At 35.3% G+C, this 23983-nt stretch overlaps 1 protein-coding gene across 3 annotated transcripts in view; it reads left to right on the forward strand.

The window, feature by feature from the left end:
* PTPN4 (protein tyrosine phosphatase non-receptor type 4) overlaps positions 1–23983 on the forward strand; it is a 103965-nt gene that overhangs the window by 35468 nt on the left and 44514 nt on the right. For all 3 annotated transcript variants that reach the window (XM_056496289.1, XM_056496290.1, XM_056496288.1), the window contains exons 2-10: positions 2800–2954; positions 9319–9426; positions 12204–12246; positions 12343–12421; positions 16080–16124; positions 16371–16423; positions 18476–18596; positions 19670–19757; positions 20683–20771. In XM_056496289.1, coding sequence (XP_056352264.1) covers positions 2817–2954; positions 9319–9426; positions 12204–12246; positions 12343–12421; positions 16080–16124; positions 16371–16423; positions 18476–18596; positions 19670–19757; positions 20683–20771 — 764 coding nt within the window. In that variant the 5' untranslated portion in view covers positions 2800–2816. The remainder of the gene's footprint in view (positions 1–2799; positions 2955–9318; positions 9427–12203; positions 12247–12342; positions 12422–16079; positions 16125–16370; positions 16424–18475; positions 18597–19669; positions 19758–20682; positions 20772–23983) is intronic.

Genomic DNA, 23983 nt, shown 5'->3' on the forward strand with positions numbered 1-23983 from the left:
AAATCAGTTAGTTTATTGTAAGCCCAAGCAAATAGTTGTTATACTGTATACGTTTACATAAAAGAATAAAGGATGCCAAAAATTCACTTGTGAAGCTTCTGTATGCTCTTCAGTGCCCTAACCAAGCCAGTATTGCAGGAATGTTCTGGCCTTTGATAGGGAACACTCCCTGGAATTGCTTCACCACTTGAAACCTGAGCTCAGGCAGGAAATGTATAACTTACTCCCTCCACAGACCTGAGAGGTAAGTGGAGTTAGTTTGCACGAGGTCTGTCCTTCTCCAGTTGCTGTAGCAGCATGTTTTCTAGATTCTTAATTCACATACCTAAGTATTGCATGCTTAGCACAAGGCACTAAAAAATTATAAGCAGAAAACAATCATCATATGCAAAGATAAAGTCCAGTTTAAATAATCCACTAGCATGTATAAAAATACTTTAGCATTAAGTGGCCATGGCACTGCCAGTGACATGGATACGCACACACAGTATACCTTGCTTAAGTTAACCTGCTATTTAAGCCAGTTATTCTCAAACTAGTTTTTTTATTTAAGTCTCAGCTTTTGTTTTTACTCCTATTTCTCTTGGGTATGCAGATTTTACTTTGGAGCTTAAAGCAGTCCTCTGTTCCATACTAATATTATCTATAATATTTTTATTGCAGAAGTATGCAATGAGTGTAGCTGAATTTCTATCAGATTTTCTCATTCTATATATCAATATTTGTTAGGAAATCAGCTGTAATTTGTAACCTTGTAAGCAATAGCCATTTCACTATTAGTTTTCAAAATATATAGCAAGAATGGCAATATGTGTTTAGGAGACATAATACTATTGTGTTCTTGGTGCATGTATTTCTGAAAGAAAGAGGTAGCAAAGATGATATGGGCCCAGTTTGGGGCCAATTATGTTCTAAAACAAGTGTGTCAGTAAAACCAGTAATTGCAGTCTATCTGTCTATCTGTGCTTAACAACTGCATCCTTTTTGTTAAGTGTACATGTGCTGATAGAGGTTTAAATATGGGTTTTGTGCACATGATTGGCCACAAAGCAGCTCCATGTAATAACCCTGGCACATCTTAGAAGGAGGAGTATTTTTGAAAGAGCACATGATAGGGAAGGTGTTTTAACATATTCCCTGCATACTTCCATGGTTTATTTGCTGACATACAGGGAAAGAGTAACTTTGAATGTGGCAGTATTTCAGTTCTGAAGCCAGTGACTGAGTAGCCAAAATAAAAAAGATGCCTGGTGAGGAAGCAAGTACTTGTTAATCTGAAAATGCTGAGTAAGTAAAAACAAGTATTTTGCAAGGATGGATGATCATCAAGCAGATTTCTTTGTCTCAGATGTGTGGTCATACTTAAAGGGCTGAAGATGTGATCTAGAGAAGCAAAATACCTCAGGAATTTTTAGAGCAGTTGCTCAGGAGAATGATTGAACTACACAGTCCCAGCTTGGTTCTTGGCCTTCTACTCCATGAGAACCTATGTATCTAAGTTACCAACTGTTTAGGAGGGATTAACCTTTCATTCTCCCTCTTCGTTTGTGTATATTGGAGAACAGATACCTCATATGATCCATGTAAGCTCTCTTATCACTGCTGGAATGTTTGTTCTCCTCTGCTAAATTCTCTTTTTTTTTTTTTTTTTTTTTAATCATCATATGCTCCTGTCCCCATCCTCAAATGTGAAGCTAATGATTAGATGTGTTTGAAGGCTTCATAATCTTATGCAAGACAAGGAAATCATCATTTTATATTCAGTTTTGAATATACCTCTGTTCTTTTGATAATCCCTAGGGTATTTTAATTTTATGTCTGAATATATTCTCTACTTAAGTTATGAAACTTTTTTTGCTTATGTTCTTGTCAAAGGATGTAGAAATAGTTTGATGAGTGTATAATTAAATGAGTCACAGGCCCTGATCCTGTGAGGCACTTCAGAAAGTAGCTGGTGTCATTGGATAGAGCTGATAGCTTCAGGTGGGACATAAGGATTTTGCTGGACTGGGGCTGGATGATAATCATCTTGGTTTTGAAAAGTGAAAGTAAATTCTTGCATTTTATTTATCAGCTCTCAGCACAGGGCATAGACCTGTAATCGTCATGGTTGCTTGCTGAGAGGGTGAGAATTGTTTGTGCTCCCAAACTAAATGGGTAAATCTAAAATTGACATAGACAGAAGATTCAATAGTTTGACAAACATTAAATTTTTCATGTTGTAATGTAAAAAACAAACAAACAGGGAAAGAAACAATGCTAATGTTTTTGTTACCACTATGCATTCTCATGTTCTATGATTTTTCAGTGAATGCATAGGCCTTGTAGAATAATGTATCAGTGTCTTGTGTGATTGCTGTTTTCTTTTTCTCTATAAAACCTTTTATGTAAGCATGTTTTGCACTGAAATTAGTTACTTTATTGCATCTAATATTAGGAAGCTGGTAGCCATGATGCCCAGAAATTACAATGCTTTTTGAATTGAAAATGTTGTGAATCTTTAAAAACAAACCAAAAAACTCAATGAAGAAACAGCAAACCCACAAAACAACCTTAAAATAGGGAGGGTGTGGACAATGGACAGACAGGAAAGGACTGAGTATTTTGGCATAAGGTTGTGTTGTAACATGTAAGGCATTGCTTCGTTATTGGCTACTGTGAATTTAGTATTAATTTTACTTCTGTCTGTAATGAAGTTTTTAAATAATGAACTTGCTGCATTTTCACCTTTCTTTGAAGTTAGACATTCTTGCATTTGCATTTTTTGGCTCTTTTTAAATTTTCTGTTTGCGCCTGCAGACCCTGTGTGGACAGTAATGACCGCACGTTTCCGATTGCCTGCTGGCAGAACCTACAATGTACGAGCATCTGAGCTGGCACGAGACAGGCAGCATACGGAGGTGGTCTGCAACGTTCTTCTCCTGGATAACACTGTACAAGCTTTCAGAGTTAATGTGAGTAATGGTCTTATTGCAAATCAATATCTAGCTTATTGCAGATCAATATCCTGAGCGTGCTTTCCTGTGCTGCTTTTGTATGGCTGGAGTTGGAATTTCAAACAGTGTTAAGTAGAGAGTAAAAAGGGAAGTTGTGTTTAGGTAGACATGCTTGTACACGTGCACAGTGTAACTGGGAACTTAGTTACTCTGGCATCCTCTGCAGTACTAACATGTTTTCATTTCAAAATCCAATGTACAAAGCATAATTTATTTCTAGTAATTTTCTTCATGGATTAAAGTTGTCCAGTGCAAATGGAGGGCAGTTTTGCTGTTGAGTTGAATGAAGCCTTTGTTCTGCTGTATTCTGATTTTTGTATTTTGAGCACAAATAAGGTTGGAGAGGGAACTCTTCCCATAGTTGTGTAGCTGGCTGTGTTCAATCACCTGTATGGTTATACTTGGTCACAGCTGCCATCTCGGAGTACCTCCCCACTCTTTGCTTTTCTCAGGCAATATTCTTGTTCTGTGATTTCCCTCACTTCAGCTCACCACCTTCTACCTCACTAATGAGAATGACAGGAAGGAAAATGGAAAGTTGGTTGCTAAATACTGAAAACTGTTAATGGAAAAACGTCAACAACTTTTATGCATGAACCTGGAATTTAAAATAGGTTATTCATCCCATTACAAAACATGAAAAATAGGAAAGGACCTCACAAGAAAACATTAAAACATTTAAAGTCATATGTGAGAAGAGCCAGAACTCAACAGGAAAGAAGCTGTAGGTTTTCCTGTGGTAGTAGAACTCTGCTTTTACTTTAAAAGCTATAGAATTGATGACTTATATGGAGAAAGGTTGAATTATGGGATAGTGAAAGTTAACATTTGTGGTGTAATAATTAAAATTTTTCAAGAGGAAATTGAACTTCAGCAAATGGAGTGTAGGAGTATCAAATAAGGCTGTGGGATTTCAGGTGGGAAGTGAGGGAGAAAGTGAAGCTATCGTCAAATCCATGTGGACAAATCTAATTCAGACCATTTGAAAAAGTTCTAATGCTCAGTACTTATATTGAATTCTGATACTCATTGTTCAGCAAGGATATTGATATATTTGAATGTGTCAGAGAAGATTTGTGAGAGGGATTGCATTTTTCTGTTCTGTAATCAGTGGTTAGAGCCTGCAGCTGCTGAACAGAAGTGAAATCTGTTATCTGGCAAAACTTGCAAGGATCCAACATCCAGAGGCTTAAGGTTCAGAGACAGATCTAGTGGTTATTTGTTTTAGACATGTCAGTCAAGATAGAAGGGTTTAGGATATTCTCTTGAGGCATTTTTGTAGTTCATTCAAAAAATAGTTAATTTTTCCAGGCTTCTGAGTAGTCAAGTCTGGGAATTTTGGATGATGAAGCTGAGGGACAGTTTTTTTAAAGACTAGTTTATTAACATCAAGCCTCTTTTCCCTTCTGGGATAATTTTTTCTATATCCTTTCCCCTTTTCTGTATTACTTCTCATCCTTGCTAACAGTTTTCCAGTCTGTGCTGCCTGCCAAAAAGCAATATGTGCAAAATGTAGTTGGATATAAAGCATTAGAAGTGCATAAGAAATTGTGAATGTTGTCATCTTTGCTTTCAGATGCATGAATTCTTCATTAAAGTATCTGTCTCGTGGTTTTTTCTTATCAAGAAAGTAAGAATTGGGGAAAAATAAGGAATAATTGTCGGGCAGTAGGTGGGAAATGTGCTACTTTTCAATCTAGGTGTTCAAAAGCTGTATGTTTTTAGAGGATGCTAGTGCCTCTCAGAAAAGAAGAATCACCAGCTATAAATCCTCAAATGTCTGTTCTGTCTCTCCCAAGAAAAAGTTATGTAATATGTTCTTACCACCTCCCTAGTGTACTAAATATTTTAGTTGCATGGATCATGCTTTACTGCAAACTGAGTTTAGGGAATAAAAAGTTCTTTGGTGCTGAACATCTTGGTCTCATGTCTTAGCCTCAATCTGTTTTTTCACAAATAGGGAGTAATAAAGTATTCATTCATAGCAAATGTAACCTACATGCTATACAGGTTCTCAGGTTTTACAGCTTTGTTTTACTTTATTGTGGCTGACACTATACTTAGCCATAAATATTTATGGAATTGTTTTCAAAATAGGAAGAACAAAGATAACATCAAATAAATTAGCACCTTTTTTTTTTTCCTCCTGGTGATTGCTATAGGTATTTTGTATGCTAATGATTGTAGAACTTAATCATCTGGAGGATGCAGTGGTGTGTTAATATTGCTATTTCTTCTCCAACAGCAAAGTGCTGATCACAGACAGTGTCTCTTGATAATTTGTGATGTTCTAAGTTCACATTTCAACCAGCCCTTTCCATTGATCTGCAAAAAAGGCACCTTTGTGCTAAGCCTTACCTTGTAGAGAGCGTAACAAATCAAACCAGATAATCCCGGTGGATGGCAGCTAGGGAGAGGCTGCATTGGTTCCAGGCAGAAGAATCAGTTGGAATTAACCTGTGCATGTATTTGAGGAATACAAAACCTTTCTCTAAAATGCTTTGCTTACCAAATAAAGAAACCCTCCTTTAGTCCTGAAAAGCAGACTTCAGTAGAATATGTAGCTAAAAGAAAGGAGGCTCATGTGAGTTAACAACATGATCAAGATGACTTGCATTACCGTAAAACTGTTTCTTCAAGATCGAATTACATTAATTTGTTTTAATTACTTGTTTAAATACCTAAAGTTATATCTTTTCCGTGTAGGCTGGTTTACTTACATTCCCTGAAAGCCAACAGATGGATATGGGGGTAACACTAAACTTGAGGGAAAACTAAGTCAAGGTAGATGGGGTGGGTTGTTCTGTGACAAGATTAATGCTTATGGACAAATGTTTCAATTTGGAGCCTTTACTATCCTAGAAGTCTCTTCAAACTTAATTAATTTATACTCTAATGGAAGTAAAATCTAAAAATCTGTAAAATAACTCAAAGCTAACAAGAAAAGAACAAGCCAAACAAAAAAACCTCATATCAACCCCCTGAAATTTTAGAAGTTAAAATTTTTAATAATTTAGTCTTCAGCATTACTTAGATACTTGCCCCTTTTTTCTTTGACAAAAAGAAAACAAAACCCATCAGCTGTAGAAGGAAAGGAGACAGTTGTGCAGTGTTGGGGAATGCACTTCCTGGAGCAGCAACCCAGGCGTGGTGGTGAGCTGTGAGGAAAAGGTTGTCAGTAGTGAAGAAGCAGCACAGCGTCCCACAAAGGTGTGAGCAGCAGAGCTGTAACCTGCTCCAGGAAAGGCCAGAACCTGTCATCCCCTTCCTCTGTCATCAGAAGTCCAAATTGTTTTGGGCTGACACGGCAGCAATGTCTCGTGGTGTTTGCTGTGGGTGCAGCCAGTTCTGTTGGCAGCAGCAAAACCAGAATGTCAGTAATGCAGACTGAGAGGAGGGTGGTAGTTGGTAAGCAGGCATCAAACCTGTGTAATGGCAGGTGTCTGCCTAAATTTTCACACATGGTGTTTGTGAACAAGTGACAATCATTTTGCAATTAAAAATGAATCTGTATATATCTACTGGTACTAGATGATAAATAGTTCTAAAAATGCAGTTAACATATTGCTGTCTAGTGTTTATGTCAAATTTATCCTAAAAGGCCACAATTTGTGAGACGTTCTGCCTCCAGCAATGACTAGTAAGTACATATAACCTTCTAATTCTTCAATTCAGAGAAAAAAGGACATTTTTGTGTTTAGCTCCTGTGGTCTTGTCTTAGTTCCCATTTTTCATACATAATTTCATTATTTCTTGTTTTATGAGGAAATAATGTTTAACATGTATCTGTAGCAACGAAGCAAGTTTCTTTTTATGCTTCTCTACATTTATTTGATTTGCTTTTTTATTAAAAAAAATCAGATTTAAGCTTGCTATCATACTTTTTACAATTTTGAGCAGCTGTTCAATGTTATGATAGTATTACAAATATTTTGGATCTCTCTCAACCAGCATAATTGTGACCTTCACCTGCTTTGGCAAGCTGCAACATCATTACATAAATATCAGAGATGGGTTAAGCTAAGGTCTGGTTTTGCTAGATGCTTATCTTTGTTTTTCACTGAGTAAAACATTGTGATCCAAACAAATGCTTCATGTTGAAACCTGTCTTCTCTTACCAAATTTGCTGCTCAATTGCAGGAAAAATACCTTCCTTGCGGTTGTGGAATGATGCTCTGTATTTCTTAATTCAAACTGTTCAGCCAATTCTAAGTTTTTTCATTAGGAAACAGCTATTCAGATATTTAAGAAACAGTACACATTAGCAAGATGGGATAGGAAGAAAGCTAGAGGTGGTATCTGCATGTTGTTAGAGGAAGTTCCATGTCAGCTGTGGTAACTGCAAGGCTAAACTAGGATCCAGACATCTCCCATTTTCTGGAGTTACTGTTAAAAGTTCTTAGTATGTGTTCTTATTTAAATCTAGGTGGGAAAAATGCCAAGAGGCAATTAGTGTTGCTATGTAATTTTAAAATTAGCTTTATTTGCTGTAAAAACTGTACTGATTATTGGTTTATTTCAAAATATAACAGAAACTCCTAATTTAGTAAAAATTCAAGTGGCTATATTTGGATTGTATATAAAAATGCCTTATGCATTTATGCTGTTCTACGTTTATTGCTTTAACATCTGGTTTTTTCTTTGCTTGTTTTTAGTAATTTGTAAAGTAAATTTTTCAGTGGTGGACTTTTTAACAGTGGTGCTCCTACATTTCATAAGAAATTTTCTCTTTAACATTAAAAAAAAATAAGGTCTTTTGCAAAGTAAATACGGGAAATCTTTGATCACTTCAATTTAGCTAAATTTGTATAGGACCTGAAATATATCCCTTATGTAATTTCAATTTAAAGATATGTGTAGAGTTATGGGTATGATTGTCCTCCTGGTATTATTATTTCAAGCATAATTTGTGGATAACTATTCTCTATTTTTTTATTATTATGAAATATGTATAGTTTTATGAAATATAATATATGAAATAAATTATCCTGCTTCTTGGAGTTTTTAGGCCCAAATTACTGCCTCTGACAGTTTATTCAGCTTCAATGTAATTTCATCTAAGCAAAAAAAGTTTTGATAGGATGCTCTTAGATGTTAACAAGGGTCTGAAGGTAGATTTGTAGATTTTTCTCTCATATGGATATTAATGAAATTCTTGTAAACTTATCTTGATCTTTTAGTTACATTCTTCCATTTTAACAGCTGTAAAGGTAAACTTATATAATCTCTATAGAAAGTGGGGTCCTTTGAGAGCAGAACAGCAAGTTTTTTTTTTGTTTTAAAACTCTAAAATGTCTTAACTGCCTAGAGTAAGCAAGGCAAGATCTATCAAATCCACTATAGCTGCAATAATACTTGGCACCTAGAAGATTATTAGAAGGTTCTCTGCTTGGTGACAAAAGTAGAAAATCTGGGTGGAAAATGAATCAATCATCTCTTTCATATTTCTTCTTGTTTGACAGTTCTTGCAGAATTTTTCTTGTCTTTTGTATTTCAAGACACTATGACACTTCTAACTTCTTTGGGAAACTCCCTTCAGATTTCACTAAATGTATTTATTGAGTGCTGTCATAATGATACAGTCAGAGTTTCAGTTACTATGTTGGCAGTATTTTCAGTTTAGGCAAAAAATTGCTAGGTACTAACAACTACAGATACCTTTTATATCATTTTGTGGGTAACATTTGTCCCTGTAGTAGAAATCAAGTTTGTTCACTTGACTCTGAAAATAAGTGTCAGTTACTCAGTTACTTTGAATTAATTCATTAGAGTGGAGTGCTATCTTAGAACGTATATAAATGACATTTCCTGGTTAGGTATTTGGCTTTTCAGCTGTCTCTGCCATTAAACTTTTGAAACATTTTCAATATGCTAGTTCATTTGAAGTCAGGAATAGAAATTCTGATAAGGGAGGATAATTTGTATAGACCTGTACATTTTAATTCAGGACCCAAACAAGACTCTTGTTTGAACCATGTTCTTTATTAATTCCTGAACTTTTTTTTTCCTTTTCTGTGCTCCTTTTAGATATCAAATTTGGCTAATGAAAGGCTTTCAGAAATAATCATGTAGCTAGCTGAGAAGTGAGAAGTTCTTACTGTCAGAAAATGACAGAGAAGAAAAATTATTTCCTTACATATGTTTCAAAAAGGGATGAAGCTCATTTAAAAATAGTGCTGCTGGGATACACTTTGTGATATTTAAAATAGTGCTGCTGGAGCACATCTGAAAGAATTTATATGTGCTCTACCTGCCTGAAATCTGTGTGTCCAGTTATATATATTTATTGATTAAAGAAAAGGTCTGTATTTGTTCTCTGCAGAAACATGATCAGGGCCAAGTTCTGTTGGACATAGTCTTCAAGCATCTCGATTTGACAGAGAGAGATTACTTTGGTTTACAGTTGGCTGATGAATCTACTGATAATCCTGTAAGTTGACTCTGTTTTATAAGTACAGTTTTAAAACTCATAATCATGTTCATCACTGTACTTTGTGTTATTTAAAGAGCAGTAAATAGAAACGATTGCAAGATTGTGCCTTCTTCCTCAGCTGTGTATTTTGTGAGGGTTTGTATCATCTTGTAGTTGTGATAAAATTGTCACAGGTTTGGAGTAAAATATTGGGTTTTGTGCTTATGAAGTAATATCTTAAAAGGATATTGCTTGTTTTATTGTATCTGTTTAGTAGAATACATTATTGTTGCTAAAAATAGTAAATATGTTTTAAATTTGTTTTATGATTATTTTTGTCATTAGGACTTACATAATAATCAGGAGGTTTTAGATTGTTGTGTATGGAGTTTCTATTTCTAGCCCAGATACCTAGTGATCTTTCAATAGTGCTTCATACAGTCCAGTATCTCACAGGGGCAGTCATCTCCCCAAGATGGGACTCCCTTGGAACTGTGTATTTGCAATAGCTCATGGGCTTAATTGAAAGGCAGTTCTACATAACTGAAAGTTTGTAAATCGTGAGTAGAAACCAAGAGATTTAAATGTACATTCACTGCTCTAGTTACAGTGGTCCTACTGGGATCTTGATTGCCTGAAGAAGGCTTTCTTGGATATTTTCTTTTGTAATTATCAAATGATCAATACTTGTTTTACAAAGTGCAATTTAGCTAAGTTTTATTCCTTATAAGGCAGTTCTTTACCTATTTCCTATTATATGTGCAGCTCTGTGATGGGGTAAACACCTCCAAAGTTCTGCATCAAGTCTGCCACATTCACTTGTTAACAGTTCTGTTAAAACACTAGTGGACTGCTTCCATAATATTTTTATTCTAAACTTTGTTTCAGGTTGAAAAAACATAGACAACCAGAAGAAAAGGCTGAATTATTTTTCAGCTTTGTTTAAGAAGTATTTAATTGAATATCGCTCAGTATTTCAGTCGACATTCGGAAATTTATCTGGATTTCTAAAGGATAGACCTCTAAGCTCTTTCTTTTAGTTTATCTGTCTGGATGCAGATGAACACAACACTGTAATACAAAGATCTGGTTAAGAGTTAGTCTGAAAAAATGATTTGACAGGTATTTGATACAAGCACATACTTGAAAGATTTTTTTTTTTCCATTTCTAAACATTTTATCTCTTCAGCACTTACTTATTTGCCATGAAAACAATGTGTCAGAGCTAAAAAGAAATATTACCGGTATTAGTCATGCAAGCTTGAAGAATGTATGGGTTTGACTAATTTCGGGTTTTGATACACGTTTACTTTTTCACTTGGTTCATTCGGACAAGGAAACCATATTGGCTTGAGAAATATTCTAGTTTCTTGTGAAATAACACAGCAGAATATTGCTAAGATGTAGTTAATGCAGCAGCAGATAAAGATGATGAGGAAAAAGGGATTCTGCTAATTGAGTGAGAAACCTCTAGCATTGTGTTTAAACATGGATCTCATTAATTGCAGAACCCTTGTGGTTTTTATAATATTAATATCAAAGTAAAAATCAAGTATATTTCAACGTGGTTTGAAAGATTCTTATGTAAAGTTCATATATATTGCTGGCTAGGGTGATTTTTACATTTAGTGTTAAAAGTTAATAGATCCTGTATGAGACTTTTTTTTTTTTATAACTATTCTTTTGAGGCTGTATCAAACTGTCTCTTTACTTCCTCTTGAGTTTACTACAAGGGTACAGCATGCGGATCTAGTCATCATTATTTGCTATTCCTCATGGATAAAATGACACAGGACTAACTACAGATTCATCATGTGTGTCAGGTAGCTCAGCTACTTGTGTGTTTGCTTCCTCCTCCCTCACCTGGAAAAAAAACTAAAAGTCCTGTGATAAGTGTGAGGGAGTTACATGCTGTGCTGGGTTAGGTCACTGCATAGGAACTGTGCCCGTATAATGACTTCCTGAGGCTTGTGGACTTGCCTTGCAGGGCAGCACAAGGAATTGAACAGTATTTATACTAAAGATGGACTTAGGAGTTATCTGGACTATGTTGGTGTGTACAGAGACTGCTGGATTGCTGATGGGCAGTGTTTTAAACAACTTGCAGAACTTTCCAGGCAGCCATACTTTTATCTGAAATTTGCCTCATTGATTTTTATAAAGCTCTGCCTGTACACAGCAGTGATCTCCCATAGAGACAATCAAGATTTGGCACTCTTCAGTAAAATTATTCTCTAGTCCTTAATCCAGGAGGCTGAGTGCTGAGCCTCTGGCTTCCAAGATTCAGTTAGTGATGTACCAATGCTGACACTCAGGCTGACAATTTGAGCCAGTGGGATCACGCCCTGGATGTGCCAGACCCGCAAAATCCAGAGTCAGAAGTACTGGAAGTAGTTAAATAAAGTAACTTCTGAGCTGGGTAAATGAGCCTGCTTGCAGCTCTTCATTACCATAGGGAGTTGTTCTTAAAGAGTAGCTGACAGTTGTTAAACACAGCATATTTGGGTTCTGACCTCTCAGGCTCCTGTGACAATGATAGGAGCAACTCAAAGTAGAATTACTGCTGTAAAACAGGTATCTGGACAAGATAGGTTACTCTTGGGGAAAGAAGAACAGTAGCAGTTGATGATAGTGGTAACGTCTCCAGAATCAGTAATTAGCCTGTGTATTGCCAGTGAGGCATTTTGCTAAAAGATCAAATAAAATGTAATAGAAAAGCACCAGTTTTTTGATGTATAAGGCTGTGATTTGTACTTTGTTCTCTGAAGTTGTTGTTATAATTTGTCTTTTTCCAGAGGTGGTTGGATCCAAACAAACCTATCAGGAAACAATTAAAAAGTGAGTAATGTATGTATTTCGTCAATTCATCTATTGTTATTATGCTATTTTTCCAGGGTGCCCTGATTAATTAGAAATAACTTTTCTTGACCATAGGAGGATCTCCTCACAGTCTGAACTTCAGAGTTAAGTTTTTTGTAAGTGACCCAAACAAGCTCCAAGAAGAATATACAAGGTAGGTGTGGTTGCTTTGCCAATGAAATACTTCTCTAGAACAGTCATTGTTTTCTTTGAGGTATAACATGAAAATTTTATTTTAACTCATTCTTGAATGTACAAGCTTCTATGTTTTGTCTAATAATTACAGAAATAAACTACGTAATTGTACCAAACCAGTATAACAAAAAGCTTCTGTGAATAAACTTAAGAATTTATATACAAAGTGAAATAACTACGTAAAGCAAATACTACCAAGTAGAAACAGAAAAGGAAGAATAAAGAGGAAAAACTTAATCCTGGTATTTGCCAATAAGTACAATTTTAATTCTATCCTTCATTGTGTTCTCTTTTGTGACTAAAATATTGCTGAGCATTCTGCTTTTTTTTTTACACATTCCTCCCCAATTTTCTGCTTAGTACTAGTAAAATTAATCTCTCTATGGTTGTAGTTGTAGTTTGAATCATGTAAGCTTATTTGATAGCAGTGTGTTGAAATCTGTTGCAGAAAATGCTCAGTGTAAATCAAAATCAGAGGCTTGTGAATTGCAATTAGTCTCTGAAGAAATCCCTCCAATTTTCCATATTTCTAATTACTTCTGGCCCTCTACGTAAATGGCATGAATTGCCAGATTGGAATTTTTGGATGTCAGCCATTCCAAAAACAGGTCAGCCCCATTCAAAAATTATTGAGGAGAGATTTTGAAACCTAAGTACCAAAACTGTGACAATTTGAGTCCACATTTGTTTATCATTGCCTTTGATTTATCATATTTTGGACAAAATTTTGCTCGTATCTATGCAGACAGAATTCACTAAAATGAGTCCCTGAGATCCTGGATGAGGCTTTGTTTTACTGAAATATTACTCTAGGAAAATTTGGAAATTTACTCTATCAAAATAATTAAGAACATATTTTTTGAATTAAAGGAAGGTATGTAATATTCCTGAGGAGATGAAAAAAAGGATAAATGTTGTTCAGTTTGTAGTAAACCATAAAGAAGGAGAAAACTGTGCAAGTGCTATTCTCTAAATACAAAGCCATAAGCACAGCTTTCGTTTAAATGAGAAATAATGTATGGTTTCTGTATCTAGGTCAGCTCTGCCTTTTTTGCTAATAGGCCTAATTGCCCCTGAGAATACTCATTTGTATTTGGAATTATTATAAAGAGAAAGATGTTATCCATGGGCTTTTTTGGAGTGAAGCTAGCATACCATGTCACAAATATGGGTCCTTTGATGTATTCCCACCTCAAAAAAAAGAGAAATAAAAGAAAGTGCAGACTTCTACTAATTCTGGCTTATGCTGAGGCTCTTCCAAATTGCTCAGTTTTTGCAAATGCCATGAGAACAGAGGAATGGCTCGACACGTGAAGCAGTATGAAGAGATGTCAGGGAAAGGTTCAGTGCAAGCTGATGTCTCATTAGACCTCTGTGCACTGATGTGAGCAAGGCAGTTTTGAATGCCCCAGGTCAGGAGAGGTCAGTGGGAGCTCAGAGTGTGCTGGAGAGCTTTGCTTCAGGAGCTGGTCTGGGGAGGGAATGAAGCTTCATTAGTTCTCCTCATGGCAGGAAGAATTGCTTATTAACGTTGGCTCCATTAGCGATAATTCTGTCCTGCCTTTTCTAGCTATAGCTATATAAGCTAGATAAAAACATGGTATTGCAGTGCTTTGTTGTTTTAGTGGAGTCTGTTGTACAGGCTTTTGCAGATCTGCTTTGCTAAAGCTTCTATTGATTTCCCATTTTGCTCAAAAATATGTGAGGCTTCAGTGTTCAAACTGGGATGGTTGGCTAAGAAGCCATTAACCTCACTGTTCACTGGAAACAGTGGACAGAAGATGAACTCTGCATGGTGTTCCTTAATCAAGATGTCCTTTAAGTACCATGAAATGTTTCTAATAAAGCTTTATACCAAAAAAAGGCAAATAAAATGGAGATGCAGCTGCATTTTTGTGAAGAGATGCTCAAGCAAAGCATGTGTAGCACATCCATTTAATATATATTTAACTTGTAATTTATTGCATTTATTAATCAGTAAAGAAATTTGCTGTATCTGGGGTTTTTTGGTTTTGTTTTAATATGCATTTAAAGTATTTTGAGATCTCTAAAGCCTGGCTAATGTCTAAGTTTTAACTTGAGGTTAATACTTTTTAAACGAAGCTGCTTGCATTTCTGGTTAGTTAAAGAATCTCTGGATGGTTTTGTGGGAGTTTAGCACACACAATCTTTGCTTGTCAGTTCACAAATGTTTTCCCTCATTTTCTTACAAACATGGAATGTTTTACCTTTCTGCTGTAATATAGCTTGTAAATAATTGAATTTCTCTGTGTGTATTTATAAATGTTTGTGAAAGCCTTAAAGTGGTACATAATCTACTTTCTGATGACTACACAGTTATGAGAAGTCATATTATGTATAATAAATATTTTGGCTTTAATTTCTTAGTTGAAGTTTTTATTGGGAAATATTTAATATTTTGTGCTTTTCATAAGTAATGTTGGTGTTTATAATAAATAGATATAGCCCAGCTTTGGAATCAGAACTACATGAAAGAAACCAGATGATTATTATAATAGCAATAATGTAGGGATTAAATTTATAAGAAAGCAGGAATTATGTTTAAATTTGCCACTCAGTGACACTTTCATTAAAACATTTAAAAGGCAACATAGAGAAATTCTACAGCGACTTTTATGCTGTGTTACAAGGATTTTTCTCCTGAATGTTTAAGCTTTTGCTAGCATCCTGCCACCTTGGTAAATCTTGTTTGGTGCCCCATTGTAATCTCTAGTTCAGTGAAGCTTTGTAGCAAGTGTGATTTGCCACGTGATGTAAATGTTATACTTTTCTCAGATTTTCTAAAACCTCTGAGTGAAATACGAAGGAGCTAAATTGAATGAACAAAAGCTTCATTCTGAGATGTTAACAAAATACTTGGGTTTTGTTGGAGAAACAAAGGAAGTAATTTAGAGGGAAATTTATTTGTACTTTCTGGCTTGTTGGAGATTTTAAGTCATGGTGTTTCTGCTGCCTCTGTTTGGTGGGAAATAGGTGGTGTTTTCAAATGTTTGGCCATTCTATTTGTTATATCCACCTCCTTCCTGACTTTCAAGAGCGGGCAAGGAAAAACTAGGTGAATTTCTAAAACAAGCTTTTTTTCACATAATAGTTAAAAGAACTTTAGAAGCTCACGGGAAGTTAATAAAGAGTTGTTTGACATAATAGACTCCAACTTTTGTCATAACAATGTGACTCAAAAATACTAAGATAATTAGTATAAACGAAAATAAAGCAATATCAAATACTTGGAATAAATTAGTTCTGTCTACCTGGAGTACAAATCATTCTTATGAGAGTACCTCCATAAGCAGATGCAAACTACAACTTGTGGTTGCTATATAAAGCAGGAAGAATTTTGAAATTTGTAGCCTTTTTGTAGTGAAATATAATGTATATCTCCATAGCCTCTAAGTAATTTAATTTACCAAGTTGTATTATTATTTTACTAAGTGAAGTTTCATTTCTTTCCTAATAGAGTTTAGGAAATAGCATGCAAAACGTCAAGTGTTAGTTTTGCACTAACTGAAAGAAAATTGCATTAAATTGATGAAAAATTATGGAATGGTTTTCTTTTTAATTAGAGTGTTTTTTTTTTTTTTGCTTTTCTAAATAAGGTACCAGTACTTTTTGCAAATTAAGCAGGACATTCTTACTGGAAGGTAAGACATTTTTCTTGTGTTAAACATTAAATGTAAATCTGATCAAGAAAAACTTAATAATGAGAGATTTTGCCTGCAAAAGTAAAAACATATTAAGAATAAATCACTGTCTATGCAAGTGGAAGTGTTTGTAATAATTACCTGTCAAATTTGTCCATAGACTATAAAAGACTAGGGTTTTTAAAACTGCATAATGTCATATGCAATATGTAATTTTATTTATTTATCATTTTAAAAACAAAACAGATTGCCCTGTCCTTATAATACTGCTGCTCTTCTGGCTTCCTATGCTGTTCAATGTAAGTATAAATAGTATTTGTGTATTTGTTAGTACTGAAATACATAAAAAGTCTTATTGATTAGTTTCTAAAGAATGTACTTGGTATAGCATGATATTGTGGTGTTTGTGGGCATGATGCTAATTTTCTCATGATTAAGGAAATTGATTGGTTGTCCTCCCCCAGCATGTTTTGCTGAATTGGATATGGAAAAAATACTTAAAGCCCTGCTGTTAGAAAACCCCAAATCAATACTCTTTTATTCCTGTGTATTCTGAGGCATGGAATTGAGGCTTTTGCCTTGAGAGTGATATTAAAAAGTATTTCTTAAGACATTAAAACATTTTTCATGTGCTATACAGTGAACCTCCAAAATAGGTGTGGAAAAGAAGTTCTGGTCCTATCTGGCCAAAAAGTTTAATACCTGTCTTGGCAATTTTAAGCCATCCAGTAAGTAGATGAGTCTTGAAAACTGATGTTTAGTTTTCTTCCTCACTCAGTTTTTCTTCATAAGCTTAAATTAAGCAATCCTAATATATTAATTCACATTCATATGTTTTTCTGGTGTTAAAGGTACTTAGGTCCACATTAGTACTTTGTATACTTTGGACATATCAGAGAAATAGTGTCCATGTTAATATTTTCATTAAAAAATACATAGTAATGTTTGTCATGTTTTATGCATGGTTTTGCTTAGTGGTCACCTTTTTCTAGGTCAATCAGTAGAACAGTTTCTCCTAAACAAAATTCCTGCATTTCAGCTACCTGAAAAATGTACTGCAAATGCTGGCATGCCATAGGGATTTGTCTTAGAAGAGATAAAGTGTTTGATAACAGGAACTGTGGAAATTTGATAACATTTTAGGATATTAAGGATGCAATATGGGATTTTTTTGAAATATTGTAGAAGTGGTGGGTATGCACAGTGCATTGTATTTACATTTATCCACAAGATCCTGCCACTGTTAAGTTCTTCAGCGTGCAGAGCTCTATCTAATAATCTCTGTACCTGCCTGGCAATAAACTTCCTGGATTCTTTATAGATACATGTAAATGGCAGATCTCAATCCTGTACTCTTGGATTTCAGCAAGGAGTGCATTCTGTTATAAAACCTGGTCTAATTTTATAGTTTTAAAATTATTTAAAGTAGGATGTGTTTGTGGTGATGCAAGTGACCCAGAGTTCTTTCCTGCCTTCCCTTCCTTTCTTCATCTTCCTGCTCCATAAGTGCCTTCATCCATCTTGTCACTGCCACTAGGCCTGCCCAGGACCCCATAACATGATATATCACTGTTATCTATCCACTTTTAGTTTTGTGTTTCTTCTCTCTCACTGTAAATGTATTACACAGATTGCAGATCTTTAAAGCTGAAATTTTTATTTTTTTTTTTGCTAAAGTTAGGAAGCCTCAAAGAATTTTGGCAAATGTTGTTTATATGTTGTTTTCTGACAAATGTGATTGTAATTTATTTCTTAGAATTTTAGGAAAGTGTTACAAATTATGTAAACACACTTTTTAGTAGTGTCAAGTAGAGTAGTTTCAATGTAGGTGTATGTATGTGTACTTTGTTCCATACATACAATTGAGTGTGCAAAAAATATTTTTCTAATGCTTCTGAATATACATTGGTGCAGAATGAGTGGCTGGAATTTGCAGATCTTCATGACAAAATAGTAGTTGTAGTATTAAAAGAATAAAATTGTGTAATCACATGAAAACAAGCAAAGGTAAAATAATAAGAGAAAAATTGAGTACTATCCTATATTTATAGTCTACTTAGTGCTAGCTGTAATGACAGCATTTATGGATTAATTTGTTTGTTAAAAATTAAACACTTTACCAACTTCCTTCATAAGTGCATAATCAAAGCTCTCTCTAAATAATCTCCTTGATATTCACTGAGAATGTGACTGTTTATTGAAAAAGAGAAAACAGGAGTTCAAATGTGTTCTCTGTTTTTCTTTGCTGTGGATCATAAATTATGTGGGAGCAGACTCATGTGAATTTGGGGGCATTGCACAATGCCAAGTACATCAGTGATAAACAATAACCTCTCTTTTTAATATTTTAGCCGAGCTGGGAGACTACAACCATTCAGAAAACTTGCCAGGCTACCTCTCAGAATATTCTTTCATCCCTAGCCAGCCTCAAGACTTTGAAAAAGAAATAGCAAAATTACATCAGCAGCACATGTAAGGATTTACATCAGAAGATACTGACTTTGTCAAATCCTGACTGCTGATGCTGTGCTATTATATAAAACAAAACAGTATTTTTTCTTAAAGGTTTCGGGGTGGGTGGGATGTTGGTTTTTTTGGTTGGTTGGTTTTGATTGGTTCTTTTAAGATAATGTGACTCTTTTTTTGTAGATTAAATACCTGTATATTGAATACCATTGGTGGTCTATACAGACTATCTGTATCTAAGTTGTGATATAATGAACATGCTAAGTTAAAGTTATTCTGAAAACAGTTTCTGTGTATTATATAGGATAGTAACTTTGCCAGATATAGTTGCTTTAAGCTTTTTTTTCAGTCTTTGGGAATGTTCTGAGCATAAGGGCTTTGTTTTCATGACGCTCTCATCAGTAAAAGAGTTAGTTACTTTAGAAGTAACAAAGTCCTTTTCTTCAATATCTGCTCTTTCCTGTGTGTGAGTCTGTGACCTTTCAGAAAGAGGAAAAGACAATGAAGCAATGGAAAATATTTTTTTTCAGTATGTTGCATTGTGGTACTTTGCAGTGATGGTTCCTTACTATTTTAGAGCTTATGTGCCTTTTGTTAGTTAAATTTAACAAAATGTAAGCAATATTTATAAAACATTTTCTTGATTGAGTCACACTGTTTGCTTTCAAAACTACAGAATGTTACGTTAAATTTAAGATAAAGGCTTAGAAAATTGTCTTAGCTAGGGTAAAGACATTTGAGTGAGTTGATGGTAATTTAAGTTGAAATTACGAATGCCAGATACAGGATTGTAAAACTAATTTCCAGATTCTAGGGCTCCATAAACATTCAAATTATAAAGTGCATTAAAATAAAATGTGTAGCGGGCTCTTGTCAAAACTTTTGATCTTTCAGAAACACAAGTTCTTTTCTGTTAAAACTTTTGGGTTACGGTCTGCTTATCATGAGAAAGAAAATTCAGATTTCAGAGTGGGGATAGAAGTAGTAAAATGAATGCAGATTTTCTGTCTACACTCACTTGGGGAGCCTGATGTGGGAGTTCATGTTTGAAGGTTTCTGATTTAGCTGCTTTCTTTCAGAGGGTTGTCTCCTGCAGAAGCAGAGTTCAATTATCTCAATACGGCACGTACCTTAGAACTTTATGGAGTTGAATTGCACTATGCAAGGGTAAGTTTGGGCCAACTAGTGTTGCAATGTAAAAATGTATTCCTCTGAGATTTATGCAAAAATACACTTTTCTTTTTAAAGAGCCTTCCTGGCTTTTTCTTAAAAGAGAAAGATAAAAGAAAAATTATTATTATATTAGGTGCCTCACTGGGATTTACTGATTGAATATCTACTGTTTCACTCTAGTGAGGGTATTTGTGCTTAGTTATCTGTGTGTTAATCAGGTTGAGCTTTGTTGCCTCAAATGCCAGTTCAGTTGGCTACTGGTGAATAAGAAAAATGTGCTTGTTGAATGTGCATTTGATATTTAAGGATCTGTCAGCTTTGAAAATATTTAATTTGGTTCCAGCCAAATTGTCAACCAGAAAATTGGAAGAGAATTTGAAATCTTCCCCTCTACCAGTAACTACTGCTGTATCTACTGCTATTGCACACACATTGAGAGTTCTTTAGCAGGTGCTTCATTAGAGTGCAAAGATATTTCAAGAAAAATGTGCTATTTAAACATGCTGACAATATTGTTTGTTTTAGAGTCTTTCCTCTCTGTGTTCTAAGATTGCAATTTCCTTTTAGGTAGGAATTGAAGTTGCTGGTTGCTTTTAGTATAGCAAATGCCACGCCAGTCTATTAATGCTGCTATTCTTAATATACCAGAATATTCTCGTATTTATTTCTTCAAAGTCAGTGAAAGACAGAAGATCTAATTTGATAAACAAATTTTGTGGTGGCTTATAAGGAACTCAGAGAGCAAATATTTGGGTTTGTCCTAAATAGGAGGGAATAATTTAATCTCTTATTTGTATTATTCAAACACATTTCCTTCCATATTAATTTGTGTATTTAGAGAGAGATGAGAATAAATATATATGAGGTCTCAAAATATTTTTATACTGTTCTTCAAGTAATTTTCTCTTTTCTTTTAAAGGATCAGAGTAACAATGAAATAATGATTGGAGTGATGTCAGGTGGAATACTAATTTTTAAGAACAGAGTACGAATTAACACGTTTCAGTGGTAAGAACAGTTGTTTAATGATTTTGTTTGCTGTTTCAAGGTATTTTTACCACTCTTAAAAAGTCTGAAACTTAAGTTGTATCATATCATGCTTTGGGGAGTTTTGTGGTGGGCTGGTCTGCATGCTGTGCTGTTAAACAGCTTGGAAACTCTAATGAAACTGTAATGAATTTCAGTCCTCTTTTCCTTCAGGAGTTTAAGCATACTTTACATTTAATTAACTATATAGCCGGGCCAGTGTGATGGTCTAGCTTACAGTATTTAACGAGACAGCTGAATTGAAATATATTAACCTGGAGATTGTCTGCTCTGTTTCATGACCTATAAATTAGTCGTACTGTGTGTTTGAAATCTAGTGTAGTTATGGTACTTGTGAATAACTGAAGTGGAGCATTCAGCATATTGTCATCTCTTCATCTGTAAATAATAATTTTCAGAATATAATCAAAAAAGCGCATTTACTGCAGCAAATACTGTCATTTATTCCTTCTCTTAACTGAAATAATTTTTAAATCTGTTCTGTAAAGAGAGTTATGCCCATTAAATATCCTACCTTATTTATCAGTCTGCTTAAGTTAGGATCCTGTTTTTCATTCATATCAGGTCAGGAAAGATCTATTAGAACTCCTGTTTTGTACTGTGACTTCTATAGTGCTCTTTAGAAGTGCACTGTAACCTCTGGTGCTCTACAGAAGTTATGTCAACTTTCTGGAAATGCCTTTCTTCGTTCCCGCAGTGGTGACCTTCCCTTGGTTTCCTTTGCTGGTTTGGAATCCACTTTGACAGCCTTATTACTTGTGTTGCTGAGCTGCTGTAGCTGCATTCTGAGTGGGTGAAGTCAGTCATATGTGATTATCATAACAGACATTAATTCACCAGGAACAAAAGCTGTTCCTTCTAGAGACAAGATCAGAACTGTTCATTTGCTACTGATTTTGCATTTTTGTTTGCTGCTGATGTGTGCTTGATCTTTTCCGCAACCCAGTGAATTTCTGAGATATTCTGGTTTTCTGTGCTGAGCTTCATCTCAAGGTTTATTACAGGATGTTACTTATTTTGTGGTGTGTCCCAAGCTGAGAAGCAGTGTCATTGGTCGAATTTTAGTTGATTTTTGTAGAGAAAGAAAAAACATAACTGTATCCAAGTGTTATCTGCAGCCAGTACAACTGAATGTGGTTGAACATTTTGCCTGTATGCATTTGAAGAAAAGTCTGAGACAATTACAAAGCATGTAAATTTCCAGTCTTCATGGTTATTGGGTAAATTAAAACTGGATCTTAGAATGATAAACCTGAAACTACTGTACCACTCAGTCAGACCTGCCCTTATAATGATGACACGTTCCAGGAGAGATATCCTTCATGTGGTGAGAGTTTTGAATGTTGGAGCCATTTCTAGGCTAAAGCTGCTTTATAAATGGAATGCTGTAATAATCAAGGAGGTTTTATTTCAGTCTGATTTTACTGCTGTTATTTTTGGGAGAACAGCAATAGTAGAAATACGTTGTGTAAAGCGCACTGGTAAATTACTGAGTATGTACAATCTAAGTCATAATTAAGCTACATGTCCCTAATGAAAGTTGGAGGTTTCTGTGAGTTCTGCTTCATATTGTTTGCATGCCAGGGATGCTGATCTAAATCCTAGTGTGGTTTATTGTCTGTGTAATTACCTAAGCAGTTTTTCTTTGTATTCAACCATATCAGCTGATACCAGGGATATTAATTTCTTGCTGTGAAGACTATAGTTACCAACATAATTGGTCTTTACAAAAAAAAAAGAAAAAGAACCACCCTTCCCCATTTCACCCTGTTAGAGGCTTTCTTTTGCTATGAGTACTAATCTGAAATACCGGTTTCCAAAATATAGCTCAATAATAGACTTATTACCCTTTCTATCCATAATCATGCTGCTACTCTTGTGCCACTAGTACTGATACTACTTCTTTTTGCTTCCACTGATTCTTGAAATGAATTCTCCTGTGAAACTGGAGCCCTGTAATGTTCTTCTCAGTGCTTTATGGCTATAGTAGATATTTGGATACCTGTTTTTCAGTACTCCTGAGTTTTGAGACATGTGAGAGGATTGAAATGCATGTATGTGGGAGGACATAAAGATTTAGCTGTATTGCTTACAGAAGATTCAAGTAAAATATCTTTGCCTTCTCACTCTTTATTTGATATTATATCTAAATCGCTCATTATGAACCTTTTGATCATGGGGAGAAATGAAATAGGAGGAAGACAAGTGAGGAACAGGGGAAGACAAAGGACACTGCCTTTTATCCCATGTGTCCTAGCTTGATCTTCCTGTATTGTATATAATTCTTCCTTTCCCTAGACTTTGCTACCAGGCACAGAGACCTGGGAATCCAAGGAGATTCAAGACCAAAGGAGAAGATCATGGAGTACGTCAGCCTTTCATTTACTACTAGACCACGTGTTCAGCATTTGGAAACTTGCTTTCCTTAGCCTGTTTGTGGTTGATGTATCTCTGGAAAGCTTTGTTGCCTTTTGCATCCACTGCAGGTTGCAGCTGCAGTTGTGCTGTGGATTTCCTAGTTTTATCCCTGAATGATTAGGTGGTAGTGTGTTCCTCCTTGGTCATCTGATCCTGCTTACACACCTTGTACACTTCCTTTTGTGTTTGAGCCCAGTCAGCAGTTCTGACTGCATCTTGGCTGGCCTCTTCTCATGCTTGCATGTTTTCCAGCACATCGGGATTGTTCTGGATTGAAAAGATTATCCCTTAAGACTGACTGCCTGTCCTCTGTTCCTGTAACCCAAATGCAGCTTCTGTGGGATTTTTCCCACCAGGACTGAACAAGCTTGAGTTCCTCTCTCCTGAACCCATGGTTTAGTCTGCTGCATCCTTCCACTTCCTTTAAGATCTTTAGCTTTGCCATCTCACAGCTGCTGGAGCGAGTTTGTCTTTGGCTACTAAATCTGGACAATCCTTTCTTGTTTGTGAGTTGAGTTACCAGGAGCATCTTCCCTGGGTGACTGGCCCAGAACCTGTGTCAAAGAGGTCTTGCTCGAGAAGTTTCCTAAATTGCTCATGTCCTGCCTAATCACTCTCCTAAGGGTCGAGGTGGCAAAGCCCTTGCGAGAACCAGGGCTTGGTATCACGAGACTCCTTCCACGTATTTGAGTGCAGTCTGCATTATAGACTAGGATATTAAATATCTCTTCATTTATAAAGATATATTTCATTAT

This window comes from Oenanthe melanoleuca, chromosome 7, assembly GCF_029582105.1.
Source record: "Oenanthe melanoleuca isolate GR-GAL-2019-014 chromosome 7, OMel1.0, whole genome shotgun sequence".
Lineage (NCBI taxonomy): Eukaryota > Metazoa > Chordata > Aves > Passeriformes > Muscicapidae > Oenanthe > Oenanthe melanoleuca.